The following is a 25,130-nucleotide window of genomic DNA, read 5'->3' as shown; positions in this document are numbered from 1 at the left end:
AAGACTCTGATACTTGAAGCATTACAATAAATTGTTTAAATTTTGCCTAAGCAGATATATTTGTGTTGACACTTCATTGTCTGTATTGTTTGCATAAACACTAATCCTTGAATTACTTCCCACTGGATTGTCAACTATATAAAGAAATTACATTCTAAAAATTAAAACAAACATAAAACCCAACAGTTTCCTTGCTACTGGAGTAGCAGCAGTGGATTATATACTTACATGGATTTCTTCTTGCACAGCGGAGTTGCGGAAATTTAAATCTGGTTGTTCTTTCCCAAACTGGTGAAAATAACATTGCTTTCTCACTTCATCATATTGCCAACTGGAATTCCCATAAACACTCACCTGATCACATAAGAAAATGATGATGATTAATTACTTAATAAATGATGAGCATTTGCACAGCATTGTAATTTACACAGTGCTTCACAAGCATATAGAAAGGCATGCATCACTTAGTAAATAGTATTCATTTACTATCCATAACAGTTAGTTGGCCTGAAACTGATTAGTCTATTTTCATTGTCCAAAGGAGAGAAATGCTAAAGTAAATATGCAATATAACTATTTAAAATCCAATTTACTGAACATATATGGCTGTTACATGAAAAACATTGAAGCCAATGAGAGCTGCATGTACTCAGTGCATCTTCAAATTACGATGACTAAAAAACGGAATTTAATATTACTCAGCCTACTCTATTTTTAACTTTTTATTTTTTCATTAATAAAGGTAAACAGAAAATACCCTCATTTAAATGAGATGTTTTTCCTTAACATTAACATTCCTTAACATTAACCTAATAAATTCATATTTACATACAAGTGTAAATCTCATCCACAACTATAAAACAATTTCCATATATTTCACCTACTACTACTACAAACTTATTTAACCTGCAAAGACATAACCAGCTGCTATATGTGGTCCTTCATATGCAAATCATCTACCCTAGTACACTTCTGCCTGTGCCCTGGTATTTATCATCTTTAATAGACCTATTTGTGTTTGGTCAATCTCACATTATATATTTATTTGCTCAAATTCCAAAATTGCTCACCAAACAGCATAAGATCTGCTTAACGATTTCCCAAGCCTAGTATATTTTGTACAAGCAATATAGGTGCTTCTAAGAATTTCAACAGTAATGAAAAGGACTATTAATAAAATACTAGGGCTGCACTTAAAACAATTTAATTGCTTAATTAATTAATTGCTTTGTTAAACAATTATAGAGTGCCATTTATTTAAATATTTGTGGATGTTTTGTACATTTTCAAATATATTGATTTCAATTACAACAGAATAAAGTGTACAGTGATCACTCTATATATTAATTTTTTACAAGTATTTGCACTGTAAAAAACAAAAGAAATAGTATTTTTCAATTTACCTCATACAAGTACTGTAGTGCAGTGTCTTTGTCGTGAAAGTGCAGCTTACAAATGTAGATTTTTTTTGGTTCCATAACTGCACTCAAAAACAAAACAATGAAAAACGTCAGAGCCTGCAAGTCCACTCAGTCTTACTTCTTGTTCAGTCAATCGCTTAGACAAACAAGTTTATTTACATTTGCAGTAGATAATGCTGCCTGCTTCTTGTTTACAATGTCACCTGAAAGTGAGAACATGCATTCTCATAGCACTGTTGTAGCTGGGGTTGCAAGATATTTACATGCCAGATTCACTAAAGATTCATATGTCCCTTCATGCTTCAACCATTATTCCAGGGGACATGCATCCATGCTGATGACGCGTTCTGCTTGATAACAATCCAAAGCAGTGCTGACCGACGCATGTTCATGTTCATTTTCATTATCTGAGTCAGATGCCACCAGCAGAAGATTTTCATTTTTGGTGGTTTGGGTCCTGTAGTTTCTGCATTGGAGTGTTGCTCTTTTAAGACTTCTGAAAGCATGCTCCACACCTCATCCCTCTCAGGTTTTGGAAGGCACTTCAGATTCATAGTCAACTGCTGTAGCTATCTTTAGAAATCTCACATTGCAGATTTCATAAAACGCAAAGATGGTACCAGTGAAAGTGTTCTTAAAATGAACAATATGTACTGGGTCATCATCCAATACTGCTATAACATGAAATATATGGCAGAATGCGGGTAAACAGAGCAGAGGACATAACAATTCTCCCCCAAAGAGTTCAGTCACAAACTTAATTAAAGCATTATTTTTTTAACAAGCGTCATCAGCATGGAAGCATGAAGGGGCATACGAATGTTTAGCATATCTGGCATGTAGATATCTGGCAATGCTGGCTACAAAAGTGCCATGTAAATGCCTGTTCTCACTTTCTGGTGACACTGTAAACAAGAAAAGGGCAGCATTATCTCCTGCAAATGTAAACAAGCTTGTTTGTCTTAGCGATTGACTGAACAAGAAGTAGGACTGAGTAGACTTGTAGTCTCTAAAGTTTTACATTGTTTTGTTTTTGAGTGCAGTTATTGTAACAAAAAAAATCTACATTTGTAAGTTGTACTTTCATGACAAAGAGATTGCACTACAGTATTTGTATGAGGTGAATTGAAAAAATACTATTTCTTTTGTTTATAATTTTTACAGTGCAAATATTTATAATAAAAATAATATACATTTTGAGTTCAATTTCAACATAGAATACTATATATATATATATATATATATATATATATACACAAATGTAGAAAAACATCCAAAAGATCTGATAAATTTCAATTGGTATTCTATTGTTTAACACTGCAATAAAAACTGCAATTAATCATGAATAATTTTTTAATCACAATTAATTTTTTTTACTTAATCGCGTGAGTTAACTGCAATTAATTGACAGGCCTATGAAATACATGATGAGCTTGGAATGTGTTGAGCTGGACTTTTCTTCCTATTAGTCTGTGAGAAAAAGATATGGAGAGAAATGGTAAGCTTTTTTTGTGGCACTAAGTTTTAAAGGGAGACTGTACAGTTAAACTTAATACTTTTTTTTTTAAAAAGCCTTATTTATTATTATTGTTGCTAATAAGCAGCTGTTACATTACTGTTACTAATAACAACTTAGAAAATGAACACTGAAAATAATTGTAAAAAGTAAACTGGATTCTAAATAATTACGTTTCTTGTTTACTTTTTACATTTCTCTCAGGTTAGACAATGAAAATAAACTAGTCGGTTTCACTTTTTCTTTACAGTCAATTTCATTTTCAGATATCATAAACCAGCATAACGCTGGTATGCCTGTGCTATAAATGCTCACGGGAAGGATTCATGTTTTTCAAAAGCAGGTTTTAATTGAGAATTTTCTTTAATTTTATGGGAGTATTTCTAGCTGACATATATTTTGTGAAACTTGTTTCTACAAAGCCTCAACCGACATAACAACCTCTTTTGAAATATCAGCAACAATGAATATTTGAGAATAATAAAGTCATCAGCTGTACGTGGGTTAGATTTGAGACAATATTCAAGATATTTCTCAAAACAGTCGCTGTGTTACTAAGTTAAAAATAATTATGGTCAAATATATTAATTTGTTGGTTTCTAGCTCATGTGTTTAGAAGATGTAAGTTCTTATCATAGAGTAAATGGTTGGATTTCCAATTAAAACATGGAAAATAAGTAGATAAGCCATTTTCCAGCATCTTGGCCTGCTAGGAAGGCTAGGAAAGGAAAGCAATAATCCAACAATGTGCTGGTTTGTTTTTCTGACCTCATAGTTGGCATGCATAAAGGACAACTGGTAAGAAGCTCCCCAAATGGAATGTCCATATACTAGGGCTGTCAAATGATTAAAAGAAATAATCACGATTAATCATGAGATTTTAAAAAAGTCATGATTAATGGTAGTTCTAATCACACTGTTAAACAATAATAGAATACCAATTTAAATTTATGATAAATATTTTCTACGTAGTCAAATATATAGATTTCAATTACAACACATAATACAAGATGTAAAGTGCTCACTTTATATTATTATTTTTAATACAAATATTTGCACTGTAAAAAAGATAAATCGAAGCATAAAGGGGCATACAAATGTTTAGCATATCTGGTACATAAATACCTTGTAATGCCAGCTACAACAGTGCCATGTGAATGCCTGTTCTCACTTTCAGATGATATTGTAAATAAGCAGGCAGCATTATCTCCCATAAATATAAACAAATTTGTTTGTCTTAGCGATTGGCTGAACAAGAAGTAGGACTGAGTAGACTTGTAGGCTCTAAAGTTTTACATTGTTTGGTTTTTGAGTGCAGTTATGTGGAAAAAAATAATTCTACATTTGTAAGTTGCACTTTCACTGTAAAGATTGCACTACAGTACTTGAATGAGGTGATTGAAAAATACCATTTATAAAATCTTTTTTACAGTGTAAGTATTTAATCAAAATAATATGAATTGAGCACTGTACACTTTGTATTCTGTGTTGTAATTGGAATCAATATATTTGATAATGTAGAAACACATCCAAAATTTATCATAAATTTAAATTGGTATTCTATTATTAACACAGTGATTAAAACTGTGATTTTAAAAATCTAGTTAATTTGTTTTACGTTAATCACTTGAGTTAAGTGCAATTAATTGACAGCCCTACCATATACCAAAATGTGTTAGATACAAAATTAAAGGAGAAGAACAGAAATCAAAACAGATTAAAAACAAATGAAATCAAACAAAAGCAGTGCTGCTTCACTGTCTTATTCTTGTATCTTAATTCACGTTGTTCAGATGAACTCAAATACGAGTAGAAGTTACAAATGAAACAAGATTTGAGTTTACATGCTGTGTACAGCAGCCACCACACAATGATTTCATATTCACTACACTGCTGTGATTTTCCTGTTCATTTTGTGATTTGAAGGTGACCCCAAACCTTGTATTTACCCAGTTGTTGGGAGGAGTGATTGTCCCATCAGTGTGTGCACAATCATGCCAGATGTAGTAATCTGCATACTTCCCAGTCCGATTGCGACTCAGCTGAAACCAACTGTGTTTGTCACTTGTGTGGTTTGGTATTAAATCCATTATCACCTTTAAACCTTACAAATCAAATGTGGGAAAGATTAAATCAAAACAAAACATCCCAAGTCACAAAATTTACAGTATTAACATAGAAGCCAAAATAACACTGGTGGCTTTACAGACATATAGTTAAGAGAGGCCTCTGTCCTCAAGGGCTTAGAATCTAAGGCCTGGTTTACACGGAAAAGTTTTGCCAGCATAGCTGTCAGTTAAGAGGGGGAGCGGAAGATTCATACCACTGATCACTGTGTCAGCAAAAGCCCTAGTTTAGATGCTGTTATACCAAAATGTTATGCAAAAAGTTCTTTTTTCAGTGTAGGTCATTTAATTTGGTGAACTGGTATAACCTATACTGGTGAAACCCTTTAGAGTGTAGACAAACACTCAGCCCCATCCTACAGTCACTTATGTATCTCTTTAACTAAGTGCACATGAGCAGTCCCTTTGTAGTCAATGGGACTACTCACCTGTATGAAGTTAAGTGCTTGTATAAATGTTAGTGGGACTGGGGTCTAAACAGACAGACAAAGGAGGTCATGCTAGTGAAAGAACCCAAATTTTTCCAATCTTCTTAATTTAATTTTATTTTCTAACTCCAGCAAGAACATTATTGCTTACGGATGCAAAGATAGAAGTGACAGCATCTCAGGCTTCAGTCAGCAGAAGATTACTGCAGGGACTAATAAATACAACCTGTCAAAAAGAGAACAGGGCTGGTCCCCCAACATAGAACGTGAAAGGAGTTTCATTCCAAAACACCAGTAGCCATCCTGAGAGCTGTGTGGATTTTAGAGGATCTACAGAGTCCATATGCTACAGTACTGGCTTCCCTCTCCCACTGCCTAGTTCCCATCCATATTACATAGGCCAAGTTCCATGAAGCCCCAATGGAGAGGCTTCTGCAAGATTGATAGAAAGGGTTGTAATGCTGCAGTCAGTACTCATCCCTTCAGAACTAGGCTTGCCAGGTGACCAGTTTTTGACTGGAACAACCAGTTGAAAAAGGACCCTGGTGGCTCCAATCAGTACCGCTGACCGGACCACTAAAAGTCCAGTTGGCGGTGCAGGCATGCTCCCTACCTGGCTTCATGAGGCTCCCAGAAGTGGTGACATGTCCCTCCAGCTCCTAGGCATAGGGGTGGCCACAGAGTCTCCATGTGCTGCTCCCACCCCAAGCGCCGGCTCCACAGCTCCCATTGGCTGGAAACCACAGCCAATGGGAGCTGCAGGGGCAGCACCTACATGCAGGGGTGGCACCTGCATGCGGGAGTGGCACGCGGAGCCGGAGGGACATTCCAGCCTTCACAAAGCCACCTGAGGTAAGCACCGCCCAGAGTCCACACTCCTCACTCTCATATTCCTCAACCCCCTGCCCTACCCAAGCCTTCTCCCACACCCAAACTCCCTCCCAGAGCCCACACTCTCTCCAGCACCCTAACCCTCTGCCCAAGCCTGGACCCCCCTCCTGCACTCCAACCCCCTGCCCCAGCCCTGAGCCTCCTCCCACATCCAAACTCCCTCCCAGAGCCTGCACCCCGAATCCCCAACCCCTGCCCCAGCCCTGAGCCCCCTCCTGCTCCCCAAGCCCCTCATTTCTGGATCCACCCTGGAACCAGCAACCCCAGACAGAGCCCTCACCCCCTCCAACACCCCAACCCCCTGTGAGTGAGGACTGGGGAGAGCAAGTGATGGAGGGAGGCGGGATGGAGGGCGGGGACTCAAGAAAGGGGCAGAGCCTCAGGAAAGTGGTGGGAGAGGATGAGGGGCAAGGGTGTCCGGTTTTCTGCCATTAGAAAGTTGGTAACCCTATTCAGAATCCCCATTTGATCTGCTAGGTTCTGAACCCCTTTTGCCCATGGAAGACACACAAATTGAAACACAAAACAACAAAATGTGACGTAAAAAAAGAAAAGTACATCTACATTCCATGTGTGAGCAGTGCATTTTTATTTTTTTTTTTGGTCAGAGCTCAAGTTTACCTTTGTCATGTATAGCTGCAATCAGGTTTTCAAAATCCCTCATCGTTCCAAACATAGGATCAACATCCCGGAAGTCTTCAACTCCATACCCAAAGTCTTTCAAGGGTGATTTATAAACAGAAGTAATCCAGATCGTTTTTATATTTAAATACATGATATGATCCAGTTTTTCTTGGATACCTGTAAATAAAGAAAAAAGTCTGTTTTGCGAGGACAAAAACAATGTGTGTGTGTGTCAAAGTTATCATTTCTGTTGAAATTAAGTTTCCCTCATCTGGAAGATGTACACAGGTCCACGGGCGGAGATCTCTTTCCCTTTCATTATGGCTAGAGGTAGCAGAATCCTAAAGCTTTTGTGGTGCAGTATTGGATCACAGTATGTTAAAAGGTTGAAGGTCTTTATTCTGTAATAAGCAACTGAAAAAGATTAATCATGAAACACAGAGCAAAGATACTAATTCAAGCAGCATTTACACCCTGGCTTACAGCTTTTATTCTTTCATTCATTAAATGTAACATTCAATTTTGGAATATTGAGATTAATGAATTCTAATAAAATGTTTGAATTATTTATTTTCATTGTCAAGGAATGTGAGTTAACCCTCACAACCACCCTGAGAAGCGGGTAAGTGTGATTTAAATGAAAAAGCCCTAGGCTTCACCTCCAGTTAGATAGAAGACATTCTCTTTTAACCTATTATCAGAGGGGTAGCCATGTTAGTCTGTATCCACAAAAACAATGAGGAGTCCGGTGGCACCTTAAAGACTAGCAGATTTATTTGGGCATAAGCTTTTGTGAGTAAAAACCCCACTTCTTCTTTTAACCTGTACTTTTTCTCTACCACTCACTCTAATTCTCTCTCCAGTCCCTAAATCATTGCAGTCTCCCTCCTCTTAAATCAAAACTAATATACGTTCATGGCATGTCACAAATAATTATCCACCTATAGAAACACACTGTTCTTCACTTCCTGATAGAAGTTATGATGTTCTAGTACATTTTGTATATATAGTTTATTTTTTTGTCTTTTCCCATCCATTTTTTGTAGTAAAATCTGTGAGTCAACTGAGTTCTTAATATTTGGCACCATCTATATAGTGTATCAGATGCTATTTTTGAGCCTTTAGGGAGACTCAATACAAGTGTATTTCTTCCTCTTTCATTTTTTAATGGTTTCTTTCCCCCTCAGATTTTTTATGGAGCAAAATCCAAAATGGCAATTAACTGATTGTCTAATATCATTGGATTCCAAACACTCCCCAAATTTTGGTGGGAAATTCTAATCTGGATTGCAATTTTGCAGCTGTTCTCTCTCTTTTTCTCTCTGATGGGCCAAATCAAAACTCCAGATCTGAACAGTGGCATACTTTGGGGAGGTTTTAACTTTGATAAAGTTTTAGACTCAGCAACTTGAGCCCTTCCTGATTAGATGGTTAATGATAATCACAGTTTTGGCTGCCTGTGGGTTATTAGCTAACTTGTGATCCCATCTGTCTCTAATCCGGTGGCTGCCTCTACTGTTAATACACTTTTTAGGGAATGAGAGATTGTGGTAACAGAAATATATATAATACATACAGCTTCATGCTACCAAAGACTGAACGTCACAAAAATGTAGAGCACCCACCTTTCAGATCACCATTCCCATCCTTGTTGGTGTCCTTAAATGAACGTGGGTAGATCTGATAAATGGGACTAGCTTGCCACCAGCCCAGGCACTTTGGTGACACGGCAACAATTGCAATTGTAGCACCGACAAGCACTGGTGTAGATGCAATTATGAGCCAGAAGAGGATCTCTCTGGTGACTCTGTACCGTGCCTGACCTGAGAATTTAAGCAAGACTTCCTTAGGCATTCCTGCAAAGGGCTTCAAAACTTCACAGCCCTGGTTCTGCACAGCTGCTGAGTTGATGCCAACAGCGCATGTTTCTAGTATCTCCTCTTGGCTGCTGGCATTGCATTCCTTTTCATTAAGTGCCTCATTTTGAACAAATCCTTTGTTTTCTATACTTCCTTTCTCACTCAACTCAACAGAGAAGCTCTTACTTTCCTCCTCAGCCATTTTTAGTCAGAACGTCGTGTCCTTATGAGAAGTCTTGCTGATGCTAGGATAGGTGGCAACATACCTTTGTTCAGTGAAACGGGAAGCAAGGTAATTAGCCTGTGGTTTATAAATAAACCTGACTGACCCGTCAAAGTACAATGAGGATGAAAAGGACAAAGTGCTCCTATTCTTTTGCATAATAGATGTCTTCAGCTAAATGGCAAACTATTGCAAAGAAGCATGGCCATAGCCTAGTGCTATTAGGATTCAGCTTTATTTCTTACGCTAACTGATCAAAGTTATGTCTTCAGTTGCTCCTGCTCCTGCTAGCCAAGCTAGACTTTTATTGCCTATTGCAACCATGAAAAGAAGAGGCCTTGCCTGGCCTTCTGGCACAACATTTGTTTAGCAAGTCCCTTATCCATTGAGTGAGAAACTTCCCAGTGTAAATATGACACTAAGCACCCCTGTATTCACACTCTGCACACTAGCATGTGTGTAATCTTTGTACAAAATATTAGACTGGTGAACCCCTAGCACAGCTAGGAAAGCTGTGGGCCATGAGGCACAGCTGGACGTTGCTGTGGCACAAAACTGCTGAACATATACAGACACTGGCACGGGTAAGGGTAGTTGTGGGCCAGAACTCTGCTGGGAACAGGGCAGACTCAGAGTGGTAAGAGGTCTGGTTTCACTCTTTACTGGTCTGGGTGAGGGAAACTGAGGCACAGCTAGACAGTGCTGTGGCACAGGATCTGCTATATGAGTGGTGGGACTCTAGCACAGCTAGGTAAATAGCTGAGGGCCAGCACTCCACTGACAGCAGGGCAGATTAAGAGTAGTAAGAGAAGTGAGTAAATATCTTCAGGAGTGACAGGACTCTTTATTGGCCTGGGTGACCCAGATGAGTGAGAAGCAAGCGTGAGGGGAAGTATATATTTTAAGGACAGTGGAAGGTGCCCCATAATATGTGGGCTTAGGATGGTCATTTCCGATATAATTAAACATATTGAAGTGTTGCCGCACAGTGGGCTTTGATATGCTACCTCTTGGTCAGCATGTAGCTAACCCTCCTGCAGCATTGTAAGGGGGGAGGTGTGGCCCTAAACATCCCTCTATTCATGCCGTACACATTATAGTAATAATCTTGTACAAAATATGCCTTGTGAGCTATTATTTCAAGGCTAATTACTCACGGATCATTAACATTCTTGTGTGATGTATGTATGCAGGAGATATTAAGCATTGTAGCATAGGTGGGCAAACTACAGCCCGTACCCACATCCAGCCTGCGGGACCCTCCTGCCCAGCCCCTGAGCTCCTGGCCCGGGAGGCTAGCCCAGACCCTCCCCTGCTGTTCCCCCTCCCCCGCAGCCTCAGCTCGCTCCATCGCCAGTGCAATGCTCTGGGTGGTGGGCGACAAGCTCCCGGGGCAGCGCAGCTGCAGAGCCTGGCCTGACCCAGTGCTCTGTGCTGCGTGGTGGCAACGGCATGGCTGGCTCCAGCCAGACCAGCCACCGGTGCTCCAGGCAGCGTGGTAAGGGGGCGGGGAGAAGGGGGGGTGTTGGATAGAGGGCAGGGGAGTTTGGGGGGGGGTGATCAGGGGGTGGGGGTGTGGATAGGGGTTGGGGCAGTCAGAGGGCGGGGTACAGGGGAGTTGAATGGGGGCAGGAGTTCCGGGGGGGCAGTCAGTAATGAGAAAAGGGGTTGGATGGGGCAGTGGGGAGCAGTCAGGGGCAGGGGTTCTGGGGGCAGACAGGGGACAGGGAGAAGGGGTGGTTGAATGGGGCAGGGGTCTTGGTGGGGCCATCGGGAATGAGAGGAGGGGTTGGATGGAGCAGTGGGGGGTGGGAGTTCCGGGAGCGGTCAGGGGACAGGAAGCGGGGGGGAGGGTGGATGGGGCAGGGGTCCCGGGAGGGCAGTCAGGGAACAGTGGGGATTGGATGGGGCAGGAGTCCCGGGGGGAGGGGGGCTGAGCAATGACCCCCTCCCCTAACCAGCTCTCCATACAATTTCCAAAACCCGATGCAGCCCTCAGGCCAAAAAATTTGCCTGCCCCTGCATTATAGATATACACTCAAATTATGACTACAGTGTGTTTGGACCTGGTATGTCATGGGAAGTTGATATACAGGTTTAGACAAAGGAGTGTGTATTTGGTTCTCTGGCCAGCCCAGTCTTCAGGAAAAAAAACAATGAAGTGGTTTGTTTTGTTTTGTTTTTTACATATTAGATAAACAAAGCTATTAAGCTACCAACTGGGGGAAGAAAGAGCATGGAGCTTCTTTCACCACCAAATTTCATGTCGCCTTCCTCCCAGGTTGAATAAACTTTACTTTTAGGGGTTACCCTCAGAAGAATCCATTGCAAATGTTCACTGGTCTGTAAAGACAGGATGGTTGAACCTTGACTGTTAAGCACTTGAATCAACTGATTGCATATAATATTACTATATTAGTGAACAGAGTGGGGTCTTTTCTGAAAGCTAATGACACACTGGTGAGGATATATGGATACATAATATTATGTTTTAAAATCTGTGGCAAAACTGGGAGGGAACCTGTTTCTCCCCGACAGGAGAGAAGGCAGCTATTTATCTGTCTCCTGTGTAAATTAAGCATGGTGGAATCAAAATAATGAAACCTCTATTTACATACATGGAGATGGGAAGTCCACAGGAAGGGAAGAACAGCATGAGGCCATCCTGACTCTTGAAACAAAGGGCTTGGCTACACTTGCAGATGTGCAGCGCTGGGAGTTACAGCTGTCTTCCTACAGCTGTGTAGGGAAAGCGCTGGAGTGTGGCCACACTGACAGCTACCAGCACTGCAGTGTGGCAGCATTTGCAGCGGTGTTGGGAGTGATGCATTATGGGCAGCTATCCCAGCGTTCAAGTGGCTGCAACGTGCTTTTCAAAAGAGGGGGTGGGGTGGAGTGTGACAGGGAGCATGGGGGGGGGGAAGAGAGAGAGAGAGAGAGAGTGGATTTTTGGAGCAGACACTGTGTCAGCTCCCTGCCTTGCAAATTCTGACCATTTCCTCGACGCCTCATTCACTCTTAAATGCAAACAGCCTGCAGACCAGATAAGCAGCTGCTCCAATGGACTCCCTTTCCCCCCCTCCCTCTCCCCACCGTGCTGTTTCTCTCCTAAAGCAAACACTAGCTGTAGACATTCATCCCCCTGCCTGCCTCATTCATAGCGAACAGGAGCTGTGTTTGTTTTTTAGATAAGCAGCTCCGGGAGCCCCGAGTTCACAACAAAACAAAGAGAGGCATCATAACAAAACAAAGAGTTTTTTAGTTAACAGCATTATGGGAAAATTCTGCTGGAGGCCAATTACAGCGCTTTTGGTGGCCACACTGGCGGAGCAGTGCTGCATCACCAGCGCTGCAATAGTTATACCCGAGGCAGAGCAGGAGTACAGCCAGCGCTGCAGCCAGGGAGATGCAGCGCTGTATGTGCCTTGCAAGTGTGGACAGTAAGTTGCAGCGCTGTAAACCCACCACCAGCGCTGCAACTCTCCAGTGTAGCCAAGCCCAAAGTCACTGAACTTTGGGAGACAGAAGCCATATTTGACATCCATCATGAGGCAGATACAAAGGAACAGAACTGTTGCAATATGAGAAAGATGGGTCCTTCAACCAAGGGGGAGGTCAAGTCTCTGAGAACTGAATATAGGTGAGAAATCTGCTTAGACAAAGACCTTTCATCTAGGCTGACAAAGGAAGACAGAGCCTTGTACTTTTGTGGAAGATCCTGACTGAGGGAAAGTCAGGCACAGGGCCGGCTCTGGCTTTTTTGCTGCCCCAAGCAAAAAAAAAAAAGGGGGGGGGAGGCATGGCCGGAGTGGCAAAGCAGGTTAAAAAACAAAACCAAAAACACAGCGCGTCTGCAGCGGCAAAGCTGGGGTGGGGTGGGGTGGGGAAAACACAGCTCATCTGGAGCGGCAAAGCAGGGGGGGGGGAACACGGCGTGTCTGCAGCGGCAAAGCGGGGGAGAAACATGGCACGACTGGAGCGGCAAAGCGGGGGGGAGAAACACCTGCGTGGCTGGCATAGCAGGGGAAAAAAAACAAAACCAAAAAACCCTACAGGGCGGCCGGAGCCAAGGTGCAGGGGGACTCCCTGTGCTGCAGAGTGCGCACTCGGTCTAGTGGAGGGGAGGGGGTAGGGGAGGAGGAGGGAGCGGGGGGGAGAGAGAGACGGGGGGCAGCCAACGCGCTTCAGTGGGGCACTCGCCATGCAGCCCCGACCACCGCACCGCCTGCTGGGAGGGCTCCGCGCTGCTCTGGGCGGCGGGGAGGGAAGGACGCGGGCTGCCCTGCCGAGTTTGCTGCAGGGCGCTCCCCTCCTCCGCGCCACCGCCCCCTACAGGGCAGCCAGAGCAGCAAACAAACAAAAAAAAAGCGGCTGAGCCACCCTAGGTTTGGGCGGGATGCCGCCCCCTAGAATCTGCCGCCCCAAGCACGAGCTTGCTTAGCTGGTGCCTGGAGCCATCCCTGGTCAGGCATGTCTGGGAAGAAGAATGACTGGTGAAAGAAGCAATACTGAACAAAGCCTGTATATTTGCTGTGTTAAGTTTTAGACTTTGAGATGCATGTTTTCACTTTCAGTTGCTTGTTACCCTTCTAACACTATTCCTTTTACTTGGCATCACTTAACCTATGTCTAATTGTTAATAAATTTGTTTTATTTTTACTATAAACCAACTCAGTGCCATGTTTAAAGGGAAGGGTGTTGCCATACTGTCTGGAGTGGCTCACGACTTTGAGTGCCTATCTCAGGGCAGGCTGTCAAAAGCAGGGCAGACACCATAAACTGGTGGTGCAGTCTACAACTATATTTCACCAAGCCAGTAATGTGAACTCCTGCATCAGTATAACAGTTTTACCATGGAGTCACAGACAATCCCCTTAGACTCTCCAGTCTATCTTGCCACCCAGACAAAGTGGACTTAGTGATAAATGGTCATACACACCAAAAATCAAGCAATATTCAGGTTGTTTCCAGTCTCAAGAGACCAATCACTTACCCCTGATCGGTTGGTACTCTAGATCTTACACCAAAGACTATGTCTGTAGCCAATTCTGTAATAAACTGTCTAAAGGTTTATTAACTAGGAAAAAGAAATGGGAGTTATTTAAAGGTTAAAGCAAGCAAACATATACACACAAGTGAGTTACCATCTAGATCTTAAGAGTGCCAGAGTTGTAGTGATCTGTCAATTCAAAGTGTCTTTCAGGGCAGATCCAGGAGGCAACCGCAGGGATATTTGGCTTTAGTTTGATCTCTCTTGCCCAGTCAGAGATCAAGCAGCAAAGAGATGGAAAATTTTCCCGTGACTTTGTTTTGTTTGTTTTTGTTCAGCTTCCGAGTCCACGGGATGAGCTTCCTTGCACATAGCATTTCCATGGTGTGATAGGGCCATTGAGCAGTCCTTTGTATTACGATGTTCCTTCAAGGCACATCTGATTTTGATAGCCCTTCAGGATGGGTGGGGTTCACAAATTCAGAGCAAACATTTTCAAAGTTATTACGCAAAACTTACATAATTTCTTATGGCATGGAATACCAACATTACAAGTGAGATTAATGCACGCCACAATTTACAAACATTTCAGAGTCTAAACACTAAAAATATTCTTATAAAATGAACACCTACTTTGAGCTAAACTAACATGCAGGTGAAGGTCAGGTCTCTAGTTATGAGTTTGTTAGTTCTTAGCTAATGCCTGCAGTGTTGGCAAGAGAAGGCACCTCATTTGTCAATGCAAAAGTGGCTTAAAAAGGGGTGTTACTGATGCCCCTGAATTCGCCTTAGCGCCCCCCCCATTCTCAATAAGGCATCAGCCACTACATTTTCCTTTCACTTGATATGAATTATTTCAATGTCAAATTCCTATATGTCTAGACCCAACAGTGTAATTTAGAATCGGTTCCCTTAGCTCAGTGCAACCAAGGGTATGTCTACACTACGAAATTAGGTCGATTTTATAGAAGACAATTTTTTAGAAATCGATTGTATACAGTTGATTGGGTGTGTCCCCACTAAGTGCATTAAGTCGGCAGAGTGTGTCCACAGTGCCGAGGCTAGCGTCGACTTTCAGAGCTTTGAACTGTGAGTAGCTATCCCACAGTTCCCACAGTCTCCGCCACCCATTGGAATTCTGGGTTAAGCTCCCAATGCCTGATGGGGCAAAAACATTGTCATGGGTGGTTTTGGGTAAATGTCGTCAGTCCCCCCGTGAAAGCAATGGCAAACAATCATTTCTCACCTTTTTTCCTGGGCCACGGCAAGCATGGAGCCTGCTCAGCTCACCGTCACCATACGTCTCCTGGGTGCTGCTGGCAGACATGGTACTGCATTGCTATACAGCAGCAGCTCCTTGCCTTTGCGGCAGCAGACACTGCAGTACAACTGCTAGCCATCATCGTCGTCTCCTGGGTGCTCCTGGCCGACCTCGGTGAGGTCGGTCAGGGATGCCTGGACATAAATGGGAGTGACTCCAGGTCATTCTCTTCTTTAAGTTTTGTCTCATGGAACATAAGAACGGCCGTTCTGGGTCAGACCAAAGGTCCATCTAGCCCAGTATCCTGTCTACCGACAGTGGCCAATGCCAGGTGCCCCAGAGGGAGTGAACCTAACAGGCAATGATTGCGGAATGATTAACTAAGGTTTGTAACCTGTCCTTTAAATTGGCTTCTGTACCCAATGACTGGAAGTTAGCTAATGTAACACCAATATTTAAAAAGGGCTCTAGAGGTGATCCCGGCAATTACAGACCAGTAAGTCTAACTTCGGTACCAGGCAAATTAGTCGTAACAATAGTTAAGAATAAAATTGTCAGACACATAGAAAAACAAACTGTTGAGCAATAGTCAACATGGTTTCTGTAAAGGGAAATCGTGTCTTACTAATCTATTAGAGTTCATTGAAGGGGTCAAACAAACATGTGGACAAGAGGGATCCAGTGGATGTAGTGTACTTAGATTTCCAGAAAGCCTTTGACAAGGTCCCTCACCAAAGGCTCTTACGTAAATTAAGCTGTCATGGGATAAAAGGGAAGGTCCTTTCATGGATTGAGAACTGGTTAAAAGACAGGGAACAAAGGGTAGGAATTAATGGTAAATTCTCAGAATGGAGAGGGGTAACTAGTGGTGTTCCCCAAGGGTCAGTCCTCGGACCAATCCTAGTCAACTTATTCATAAATGATCTGGAGAAAGGGGTAAACAGTGAGGTGGCAAAGTTTGCAGATGATACTAAACTGCTCAAGATAGTTAAGATCAAAGCAGACTGTGAAGAACTTCAACAAGATCTCACAAAACTAAGTGATTGGGCAACAAAATGGCAAATGAAATTTAATGTGGATAAATATAAAGTAATGCACATTGGAAAAAATCACCCCAACTATACATACAATATGATGGGGGCTAATTTAGCTACAAGGAGTCAGGAAAAAGATCTTGGAGTCATCGTGGATAGTTCTCTGAAGATGTCCACGAAGTGTGCAGAGGCGGTCAAAAAAGCAAACAGAATGTTAGGAATCATTAAAAAGGGGAAAGAGAATAAGACAGAGAATATATTATTGCCCTTATATAAATCCATGGTACGCCCACATCTCGAATACTGCGTACAGATGTGGTTTCCTCATCTCAAAAAAGATATACTGGCACTAGAAAAGGTTCAGAAAAGGGCAACTAAAATGATTAGGGGTTTGGAGAGGGTCCCATATGAGGAAAGATTAAAGAGGCTAGGACTCTTCAGCTTGGAAAAGAGGAGACTAAGGGGGGATATGATAGAGGTATATAAAATCATGAGCAATGTGGAGAAAGTGGATAAGGAAAAGTTATTTACTTATTCCCATAATACAAGAACTAGGGGTCACCAAATGAAATTAATAGGCAGCAGGTTTAAAACAAATAAAAGGAAGTTCTTCTTCACGCAGCGCACAGTCAACTTGTGGAATTCCTTACCTGAGGAGGCTGTGAAGGCTAGGACTATAAGCGTTTAAAAGAGAACTGGATAAATTCATGGAGGTTAAGTCCATTAATGGCTATTAGCCAGGATGGGTAAGGAATGGTGTCCCTAGCCTCTATTTGTCAGAGGATGGAGATAGATGGCAGGAGAGAGATCACTTGATCATTGCCTGTTAGGTTCACTCCCTCTGGGGCACCTGGCATTGGCCACTGTCGGTAGACAGGATATTGGGCTAGATGGACCTGTGGTCTGACCCGGTACTGCCGTTCTTATGTTCTTAACCTGTTTACAAGGATAGGCATCCATTTATCTGGGATCTTGCGGATCTCACACAGTCTCTCAACAAAGTCAGTCTCTTGATGAATTAGGCAGGCTTTCTCCCACTCCCTGATGTGTTTGCTGCTCCAGGACTTTGAATATCTGACTGGAACGTCCCAAACCATATATCGGGGCCTGTCCATGGACGTGGCTCGGGACTACACCCGGGTAAAGACGGCAATCTTAGATGCCCTGGATGTTAGCCCAGAGACCTTCCGACAGCGGTTCCGGAGCTTGGTCTACCCTACGGGGGCCCAACCCCGGATGGTAGCCGAAGAGTTGAGGGAAGCCTGCAAGTGGTGGCTACAACCTGAAAGGTGAACCCCGGATGAGCACATTGAACAAATTATTCTGGAGCAATTCGTCCATATACTCCCATCACGAGGGAGGGCCTGGGTCCTCTGCCATCAGCCTATGACCTTAACTGCTGCCATCACATTGATGGAGGATTTCCTCGCCGCCGAAGCACCAGTTCGATCGATCACTTGAGCCGCCCTGCCAGAACTGGAGCACCCTAACCCAGAGAAAAGGGGGGCCATCTGGAGTAAACCATGAAATCCATCACGGGGCCTGGAGCCCCAACCCCGACCTGCCGAGGTCCTGTTTCAACAAGCCCTGGCACCTCGACCAGATGCCCGAGGGACCAACCAAAGTCCTCCCAGGGGGCAGGCAGGAACACTGGCCTGGCCTGGGTGCTTGGATATCGGGCCCTGTTTTTCCTGTGGGAAATATGGCCATTTACAGGGAAACTGCACTGAGGTGGATTGCAGCTTTGGCCAGGTCTGCATGAGAGAAGCCCGCGCCCGATGCCCACAGGCCGCCAAAATTACAGTGCCAGTGGTTGTCAGGGATTGGCCAAAGTTGGCCCTAATTGACTCAGGCTGTGGCCAAACGCTGGTTCGCCAAAGCCTAGGCCTCCAGGCCGACCCACGACTGGGGACGATTTGTCTACAATGCAGTCACGACAACATATGACCTTACCCCAGTGCCAAAGCCTGATTGATTGTGGATGGGGTCACGTGATCGATGGTGGTTGGCCTGGCTCCTCGGCTCACCTACCCGGTGATCCTGGGGCGGGACTGGCCAGACTTCCCAGAATTCCTCCGCTCCAATGCCGACAAGAGGCCCGCAACTACCCCAGTACTGGAAGGGAGCCTCCCTGAGAGCCTGTCCGAGGGGGAGGAGGCACCAGCCCCTAATGGTCCGGAAGAAGAGCCCGAGGACTCCCATCCAGAAGCTGCCACTGAACCCCTGCTTCACACTGACTTTTGTCGTGACCAAAGGGCAGATCCCACTCTCAGTCACGCTTACGAGCAACTAGCCACAGTTGATGGGGCCGTAATTGACCTGCACCGGGCAAAGCAGTGGCCACATTTCAAACTGCGACAGGATCGGCTCTATTGGGTAGAACGGGACCCACGCACGGGAGAACCCCAGAGCCAGCTACTCGTGCCTTGATGTCACCAGCAGGCAGTAATGAAACTCGCCCACGACATCCCTGCTGCTGGGCACTTGGGCCAAGAGAAGACTTTAGCCCGGATACTGACATGCTTCTTCTAGCCTGGTGTGCATCAGGAAGTATGGAACTATTGTAACTCCTGCCCAGAGTGCCAGCTAGCCGCACTCCCCCAGACACCCAAGGCCCCGTTGGTCCCCATGCCCATAGTTGAAACATCCTTCAAACACTTGGCCATGGACCTGGTGGGGCCCCTCCCGAAAAGCACCACAGGATTTCAGTATGTGTTGGTCCTAGTAGATTATGCTGCCCATTTCCTGGAGGCGGTAGTGCTGCGGAGCATCACTGCCCGAACCATTGCGGGCGAGCTCGTGAAGGTCTTTGCGCGTGTAGGCCTGCCCCGGGAGATTCTCACTGACTAGGGCACCAACTTTACCTCCCAACTGCTGCGGCAGGTGTGTAGGCTCCTGGGGATCAAGCAGTTGCGCACCTCCATTTACCATCCACAAACCGACGGTTTGGTTGAACGGTTTAGCCGTACTCTAAAAGACGTGTTGCACCAATTCCCCCCAGAAGAACTATGCCAATGGTACCAGGGGAGGGATAGCTCAGTGGTTTGAGCATTGGCCTGCTAAACCCAGGGTTGTGAGTTCAATCCTTGAGGGGGCCACTTAGGGAACTGGGGTAAAAATCTGTCTGGGGATTGGTCCTGCTTTGAGCAGGGGGTTGGACTAGATGACCTCCTGAGGTCCCTTCCAACCCTGAGATTCTATAACTGTAGTGCATAAGCTTACATCTGGTTCTGGTATGGTCTTTCCTCAGCTTCTAGTTGTTCTATGCATCTTCAGTGAGCTTCCTTCTCTATTTCAGCGGTGTCTTTGGCAGGCTCTCTGCTTGGTCTCTTTCTTCTCCTTGATTTGGATTTCCACTATCAGTATCTAGTGCTCAAATTCTTTCTAGGCTTCCAGGAGCTCCAGCCAAACGAGATATGTTGCAGCAGTCCCTGTGGCATCTAGGGTATGGGGGTGTTCAGACCCTGCTCCTTGCTCAAAGTCTCTAAGCAAAGCTCTCAGTTCCTGATCTGAAGTTTTTTATGTGATATTCCCCTATTTTTACATAATTTTTCAAGGTCTTTTGTGTGTCGACCTTCACATGACTATGGTTCACACTTTTTGACTAATCTGTAGCACTTAAAAACTCTCAATATCAACTTTTAACAGTGGTTGGGTTATGATTAAGACTAAGTTTTTGTCACCAATATTTTTAGTAAAAGTCATGGATAGGTCACAGGCAATAAACAAAAATTCACAGAAGCCCATGACCTGTCTCTGACTTTCATTAAAAATGTCCCTGGCAAAAGGGGAGGCTGGTTCAGCACCCACTACTGGGGCTCCCAGGTCCCTCACCACTGCGGTGCGTGGGAGCTCTGGGGTCCCCCTGCCCATGGGGCTGGGCTGCTGTGGGGTCTTGGTCCCCTAGCCACCAGTTGGGGCTGGGCAGCTGCGGGGGTGGGACTGACTGGGAGCACCAGCCCCAGGGCAGAAAATGTCATGGCGGTCAATGGAAGTCATAGATTCCGTAACTTCCATGACCTCCATAACATAATTGTAGCCTTATTATGAGCTATAAACCTACTTGACCTGTGGCATGTGAACCCTGCCACAACTATGCCAATTGTCAGGCTGTCTGGTCTCCAGCTATGAGTTTGTTAGTTCTTAGCTAATGCCTGCAATCTTGGCAAGAGCTGGCACCTGATTTGCCAGCATCACAGGTGTATTTACCCCAATTAAATTAATAAGCTGTGATGTGGTTTGGGGTCTTTAGAGGAACAAACTAATCTTATAATTTCTCTGAATTGTCCAGGAGAATTGCAGAGCACATGGACATTGCATAATACACGGTTTTGGGAAAATTCAGGATTTGGAGTGTGTTGGGGTCACCTTGTTTCTTGTAACCCAGGCTGGTGGGGTCAGAGCTGCTGAACCAGGGCTGTCCAGCACATGGACACGCAGGGTGTGACTTGCATGCTTGTAGGCTGGCTGTGAGCATCCCAGGCTGGGAGCTACAGCAGCCAAGTACTGTGAGGCACCCAGGGCTTCACGGCAAGTGATGACACAACCCCTCACTAGTCTGGGTTGCACCTCAATCCCTGTTCCAATAAAACATTCTGAATAGTGACATTAAAGAGTGATTTAATCACTAACAAGAATGATGTGTTAAATTTCTTGCCCACCAGTAACAATACAAAATGAATCATGTTAGTTTTCAAAATCATTCAAATGCACAGCTAACTTTTGAGACAAGCAAAGTATATTTTAATTATATTTTTATTGTCTCAGGTAACATTACTGTCATGTGATTACAATAAAGAAATATAGACTAGTGTTATAAACCATAAATCCCTGATCTTGCAATTCACTGCATGTGGGCACCTTGCTGTGCTCACATGGTGTCCCAGGTGAGTGAATGAGGCTCTGCACAGAGGCAGCAGATTGCAAGATGGGGCTAAGGTACAAGACACGTGCTGTTTACCATAAAAATTAGACACTGAATTTATGGCTCATTAACACAATCTATAATGCACTTTGTTCTACGACTCCAGAGGTGTTAACTGCCCTCTTCACCTTGAATGGTCTCTAACAACATTAACTCCTTACGCTAGACAGTCTGTTCCACCTTGTATTTAGCTGCAATTCTGTGAGTACCTTACCCAGACCTGAGGAACAGCTCTGTGTAAGCTCGAAAGCTTGTCTCTCTCACTATTTCAAGTATATTACCCCACTCACCTTGTCTCTCTAATATCCTGGGACCACTATGGCTACAGTAACACCGCAAACAAAAATGTTGACTATACGTAGTCAGGTAACACCCAGAACATGCTCCTAAGGGCCTAAGACCCCAGTCCTGCACAGACTTATGCATGTTCTTTACTTTATACACTATCAGGCTCCATGGGTCTCCATGCATCAGAGAGTCTACACTCAGGCAGAGCCTCAGCTGGTGTAAATTGTCATAACTCTTTTGAAGTCAATGGAGCAGTGATCATTTACACCACCTCAGGATCTGCCTCATGGTATGTAAAGATAAACTCATGCATAGACTTTATAGGATTGGGTCTAAATTAACAACTTCATTTAAATGATGGGGTTTTGACCCCATTATGTCAATAAGATGATGTCTCCATTGTCATAGTAAAAATTAAAATTATTTAAAAGCATCTGTTAAGTATCAATTTTTCTAGAAACAATATGGAAGTTTTATAGCCAAATGACAACAATTCACTGTGTAGTGCTAAGAATTTTCTTCTATAGTTTTAAGTAGTTCTGCTAACATCAGGAAAAAAAATTCCTTTTATCTGAAAATTATAATCCTACATTTCCCTCTTCATAATCCCACAGTGATGCCAGAATTGCTTTGACTATCCTTGTTGAGATGAAGCAAACAAGGAAATTCAACAAACAGAAAATGTTTTCAAACAACAAATTCCTTTCCCAAAGATTCTGCTGTGCCTAATATCCTAATACTAGTAAATTTTATAAAAGTTTCCAGGGTTTCAATTTTTTGATGTATTTAAGCATGATTTTTTTATTAAATTTTCACTTGGAAATTAAGTAGTCTCAAGGCTTTATTAATCTTTTTTCTAAAACCAGTCACACTTTTTTCCAAACAGGGTAATTTATTCCAGATCCAACATTTTGATGAGATTGGTTAAAATCAAATTTGGACTCAATCACATGTATATCATGGACTTGAACTTTCTTCTTGCTTTCTAGTGTTCTGCAAACACAGAACATCAAATATGGCCACAGCTTCCTGAACTTCAATCATGTATGATTCTTGAACCACGCATGGATGTGATACCATCTCTGAATCAATCAATCAAATATAAAATGATATTACATTTTATAATGTAACATTTCAATGTTACATTAATCATTACCTACCCCTTTGGGGGAGGGGGAGGTGGCTAGAGGGTTAGATTCTGACACTGATATCCTCTACTTGGCACTAATAATCTCTAACAGGCTAGGTTTATTGTATTAGTAGCACTTTTAAAAACATGGGAAAGGAAGCAATTGTTAATGAGTAATCAGTGTAACATTCTGTTACAGTGTAACAAGTAACATTCTGTAACTGAGTCATCATTCCTTTGTTGTAGCCACTGAAAGCTGTAACCCTGCAAGGAGGTCTACCCCTGAAAGGAATTCACTCTGAATTTTAAAAAAGATAAGGGGTCCTTTGAAGTCTGTTGTCAGGTATGTTCCTGATCAGCTGGAAAGGCAATACTGAGATCACCTTTTATTTACCCCATGTTAACCCATTGGTTCACTTACTGCCAACTATATTGACACATCATCATCTTACTAGCATTTCCCTAGCTCCAGGTCCACCTGATCCTTCCTGCTGACTCCCACTCCTCTGGACCCTCCCCATAACTGCACATGTACATTCAAAAAGGAACTAGATAATTTCATGGAGGATAGGTCCATCAATGGCTATTAGCCAGGATGGGCAGGGATAGTGTCCCTAGCTTCTGTTTGCCAGAAGCTGGGAATGGGCAATGGGATGAATCACTTGATGATCACCTGTTCTGTTCATTCCCTCTGGGGCACCTGGCATTGGCCACTGTTGGAAGACAGGATACTGGGCTAGATGGACCTTTGGTCTGACCCAGTAGGGCTGGTCTTATGCACCTGACCACCACTACTCAGCCTCAAGTCTAACTTCACCTCACCTACCGCACCCCAATTCTCCCTAGTGCCTCCTGAGTGACACTCCCACTTCCCTTTCCAACCTCCCTCCCCCACTACCAGGCGGCCATTCCCTCTGAATCCTCTCCAATCTGACTATTACTCTCCTAGTGCACTTTAGTTCAGGAATGAGGGGGTTAATCACACTAAGAAATTGATAACAATCCTCATTAACTAAACCCCAATAACTGATTTAAAATTAAGGAGCCTCATATACTGTAAGTTATTGTTACTTATTTGTATTGTGGCAGCACCTAGGAGCTCCAGTCAGGGACCAGGACCGGGTTCTGCCAGGTGCTGTCAGAATACAGAACAAAACTACACACATTGCTTCAAAGAGCTTTCAGTCTAAGTGTACATTTTTTGTAGTTTTCTTTTAGTTGATCTGAGCTCTAAGAAGCTTCTCCTAAGTAGGAAGCTCTCTTGTCTTGTCAGCTTTTGACCTAACTGCTCCCATTGGCTTCAGAGCTAGGCTACTGCTGAGTCCTGTTGAAAATCCCACTCTAAGAATTCAGTGACATGATGGGGCTGAAAAGCAAAAGTGTGTGTAATTCAATAATCCATTACCATTCTGTAGATCCCCTCTGCTCCCAGTTCTCAAACACTCTGGAATCCCATCGAAGCACCACTGTAACTGAGTTGCTAACAGAACGCCGACTAGTTAATACTACTTCTAAAAGCACTGATTATTCAAACACTAGTAAAAGTTTAGCTAAAAATGCTGTTAATAAATGTGTAGCACTTCTCATATGCAGATGCTAAAATGCTTTATAAAGATGAAAAAGCAGTTTTATTCTCATCTTGTAGGTGGGAAATTGAAGCAGAGAGAGCAGTGACTTTTTGTCCAGGGTTACACAACCAATCAGTTACAGAGCCAAGAATACAACCTATGGCCTCTTATCCCAGCGCCCTACCTGCTAGACCACATGGCCTTCACAGAGGGCTGATTCTGCGTGGTACTGGGCACCTCACAAGCTCAAACTTAGGAGGGCTACTTACTCCAAGTTTATGACAAAAAGAACTTGATTTATTCACGGGGGAGGGATAGCTCAGTGGTTTGAGCATTGGCCTGCTAAACCCAGAGTTGTGAGCTCAATCCTTGAGGGGGCCATTTAGGGATCTGGGGCAAAAATCTGTCTGAGGATTGGTCTTTCTTTGAGCAGGGGGGTTGGACTAGATGATCTCCTGAGTTCCCTTCAAACCCTGATATTCTATTCCAAATTAGTAGCCTCCTAAAATTTACATTTATCTGCCCATCACCTAATTTGCTTGGTTGTCTTGGAAACAGGAGGCTAATGGTGCAGTAAATGGGGATAAGAGGGAAGAAGAGCTGTAGTGCAACATAGTAAACTCTTGATTTTAAATTTTGGATCCTGCCACGTTTTTTTTGCTGCACACTCAATATAAATTATGGATTTACTCATTTAGAGAACTCTCAAGTACATCTGAGACTCTCCCAGTAAAATTGCAGCAACATATTCTTCCATAATTTAATCCTCAAGCCCAACTAGGCTTCCTTCTCTTAACAATAAAATCTAGGGCTAGGCCTCTCTTTGACTCATATGATCATAGAGGACT

The 25,130-nt window shown here is 43.4% G+C and overlaps 1 protein-coding gene across 4 annotated transcripts in view; it reads right to left on the bottom strand.

The window, feature by feature from the left end:
- Positions 1–24,178, bottom strand: part of SLC3A1 (solute carrier family 3 member 1) — a 40,101-nt gene extending 15,923 nt beyond the window's left edge. For 2 of the 4 annotated variants that reach the window (XM_045008961.1, XM_045008964.1), the window contains exons 1-4: positions 8,632–9,095; positions 7,004–7,183; positions 4,887–5,041; positions 229–354 (exon numbers count right to left, since the gene is read on the bottom strand). In XM_045008961.1, the coding sequence (XP_044864896.1) occupies positions 229–354; positions 4,887–5,041; positions 7,004–7,183; positions 8,632–9,067 (897 nt within the window). In that variant the 5' untranslated portion in view covers positions 9,068–9,095. Of the gene's footprint in view, positions 1–228; positions 355–4,886; positions 5,042–7,003; positions 7,184–8,631; positions 9,096–24,119 lie in introns of those variants that run through there. The other 2 variants (XM_045008962.1, XM_045008963.1) reach the window with 2 other exon arrangements.
- Positions 24,179–25,130: the final 952 nt, after the last annotated feature.

This window comes from Mauremys mutica, chromosome 3 (genome assembly GCF_020497125.1).
Source record: "Mauremys mutica isolate MM-2020 ecotype Southern chromosome 3, ASM2049712v1, whole genome shotgun sequence".
Taxonomy (NCBI): domain Eukaryota; kingdom Metazoa; phylum Chordata; order Testudines; family Geoemydidae; genus Mauremys; species Mauremys mutica.
Note: the sequence above shows the minus strand (reverse complement) of the source record. Positions and strands in the feature narration are given on the sequence as shown.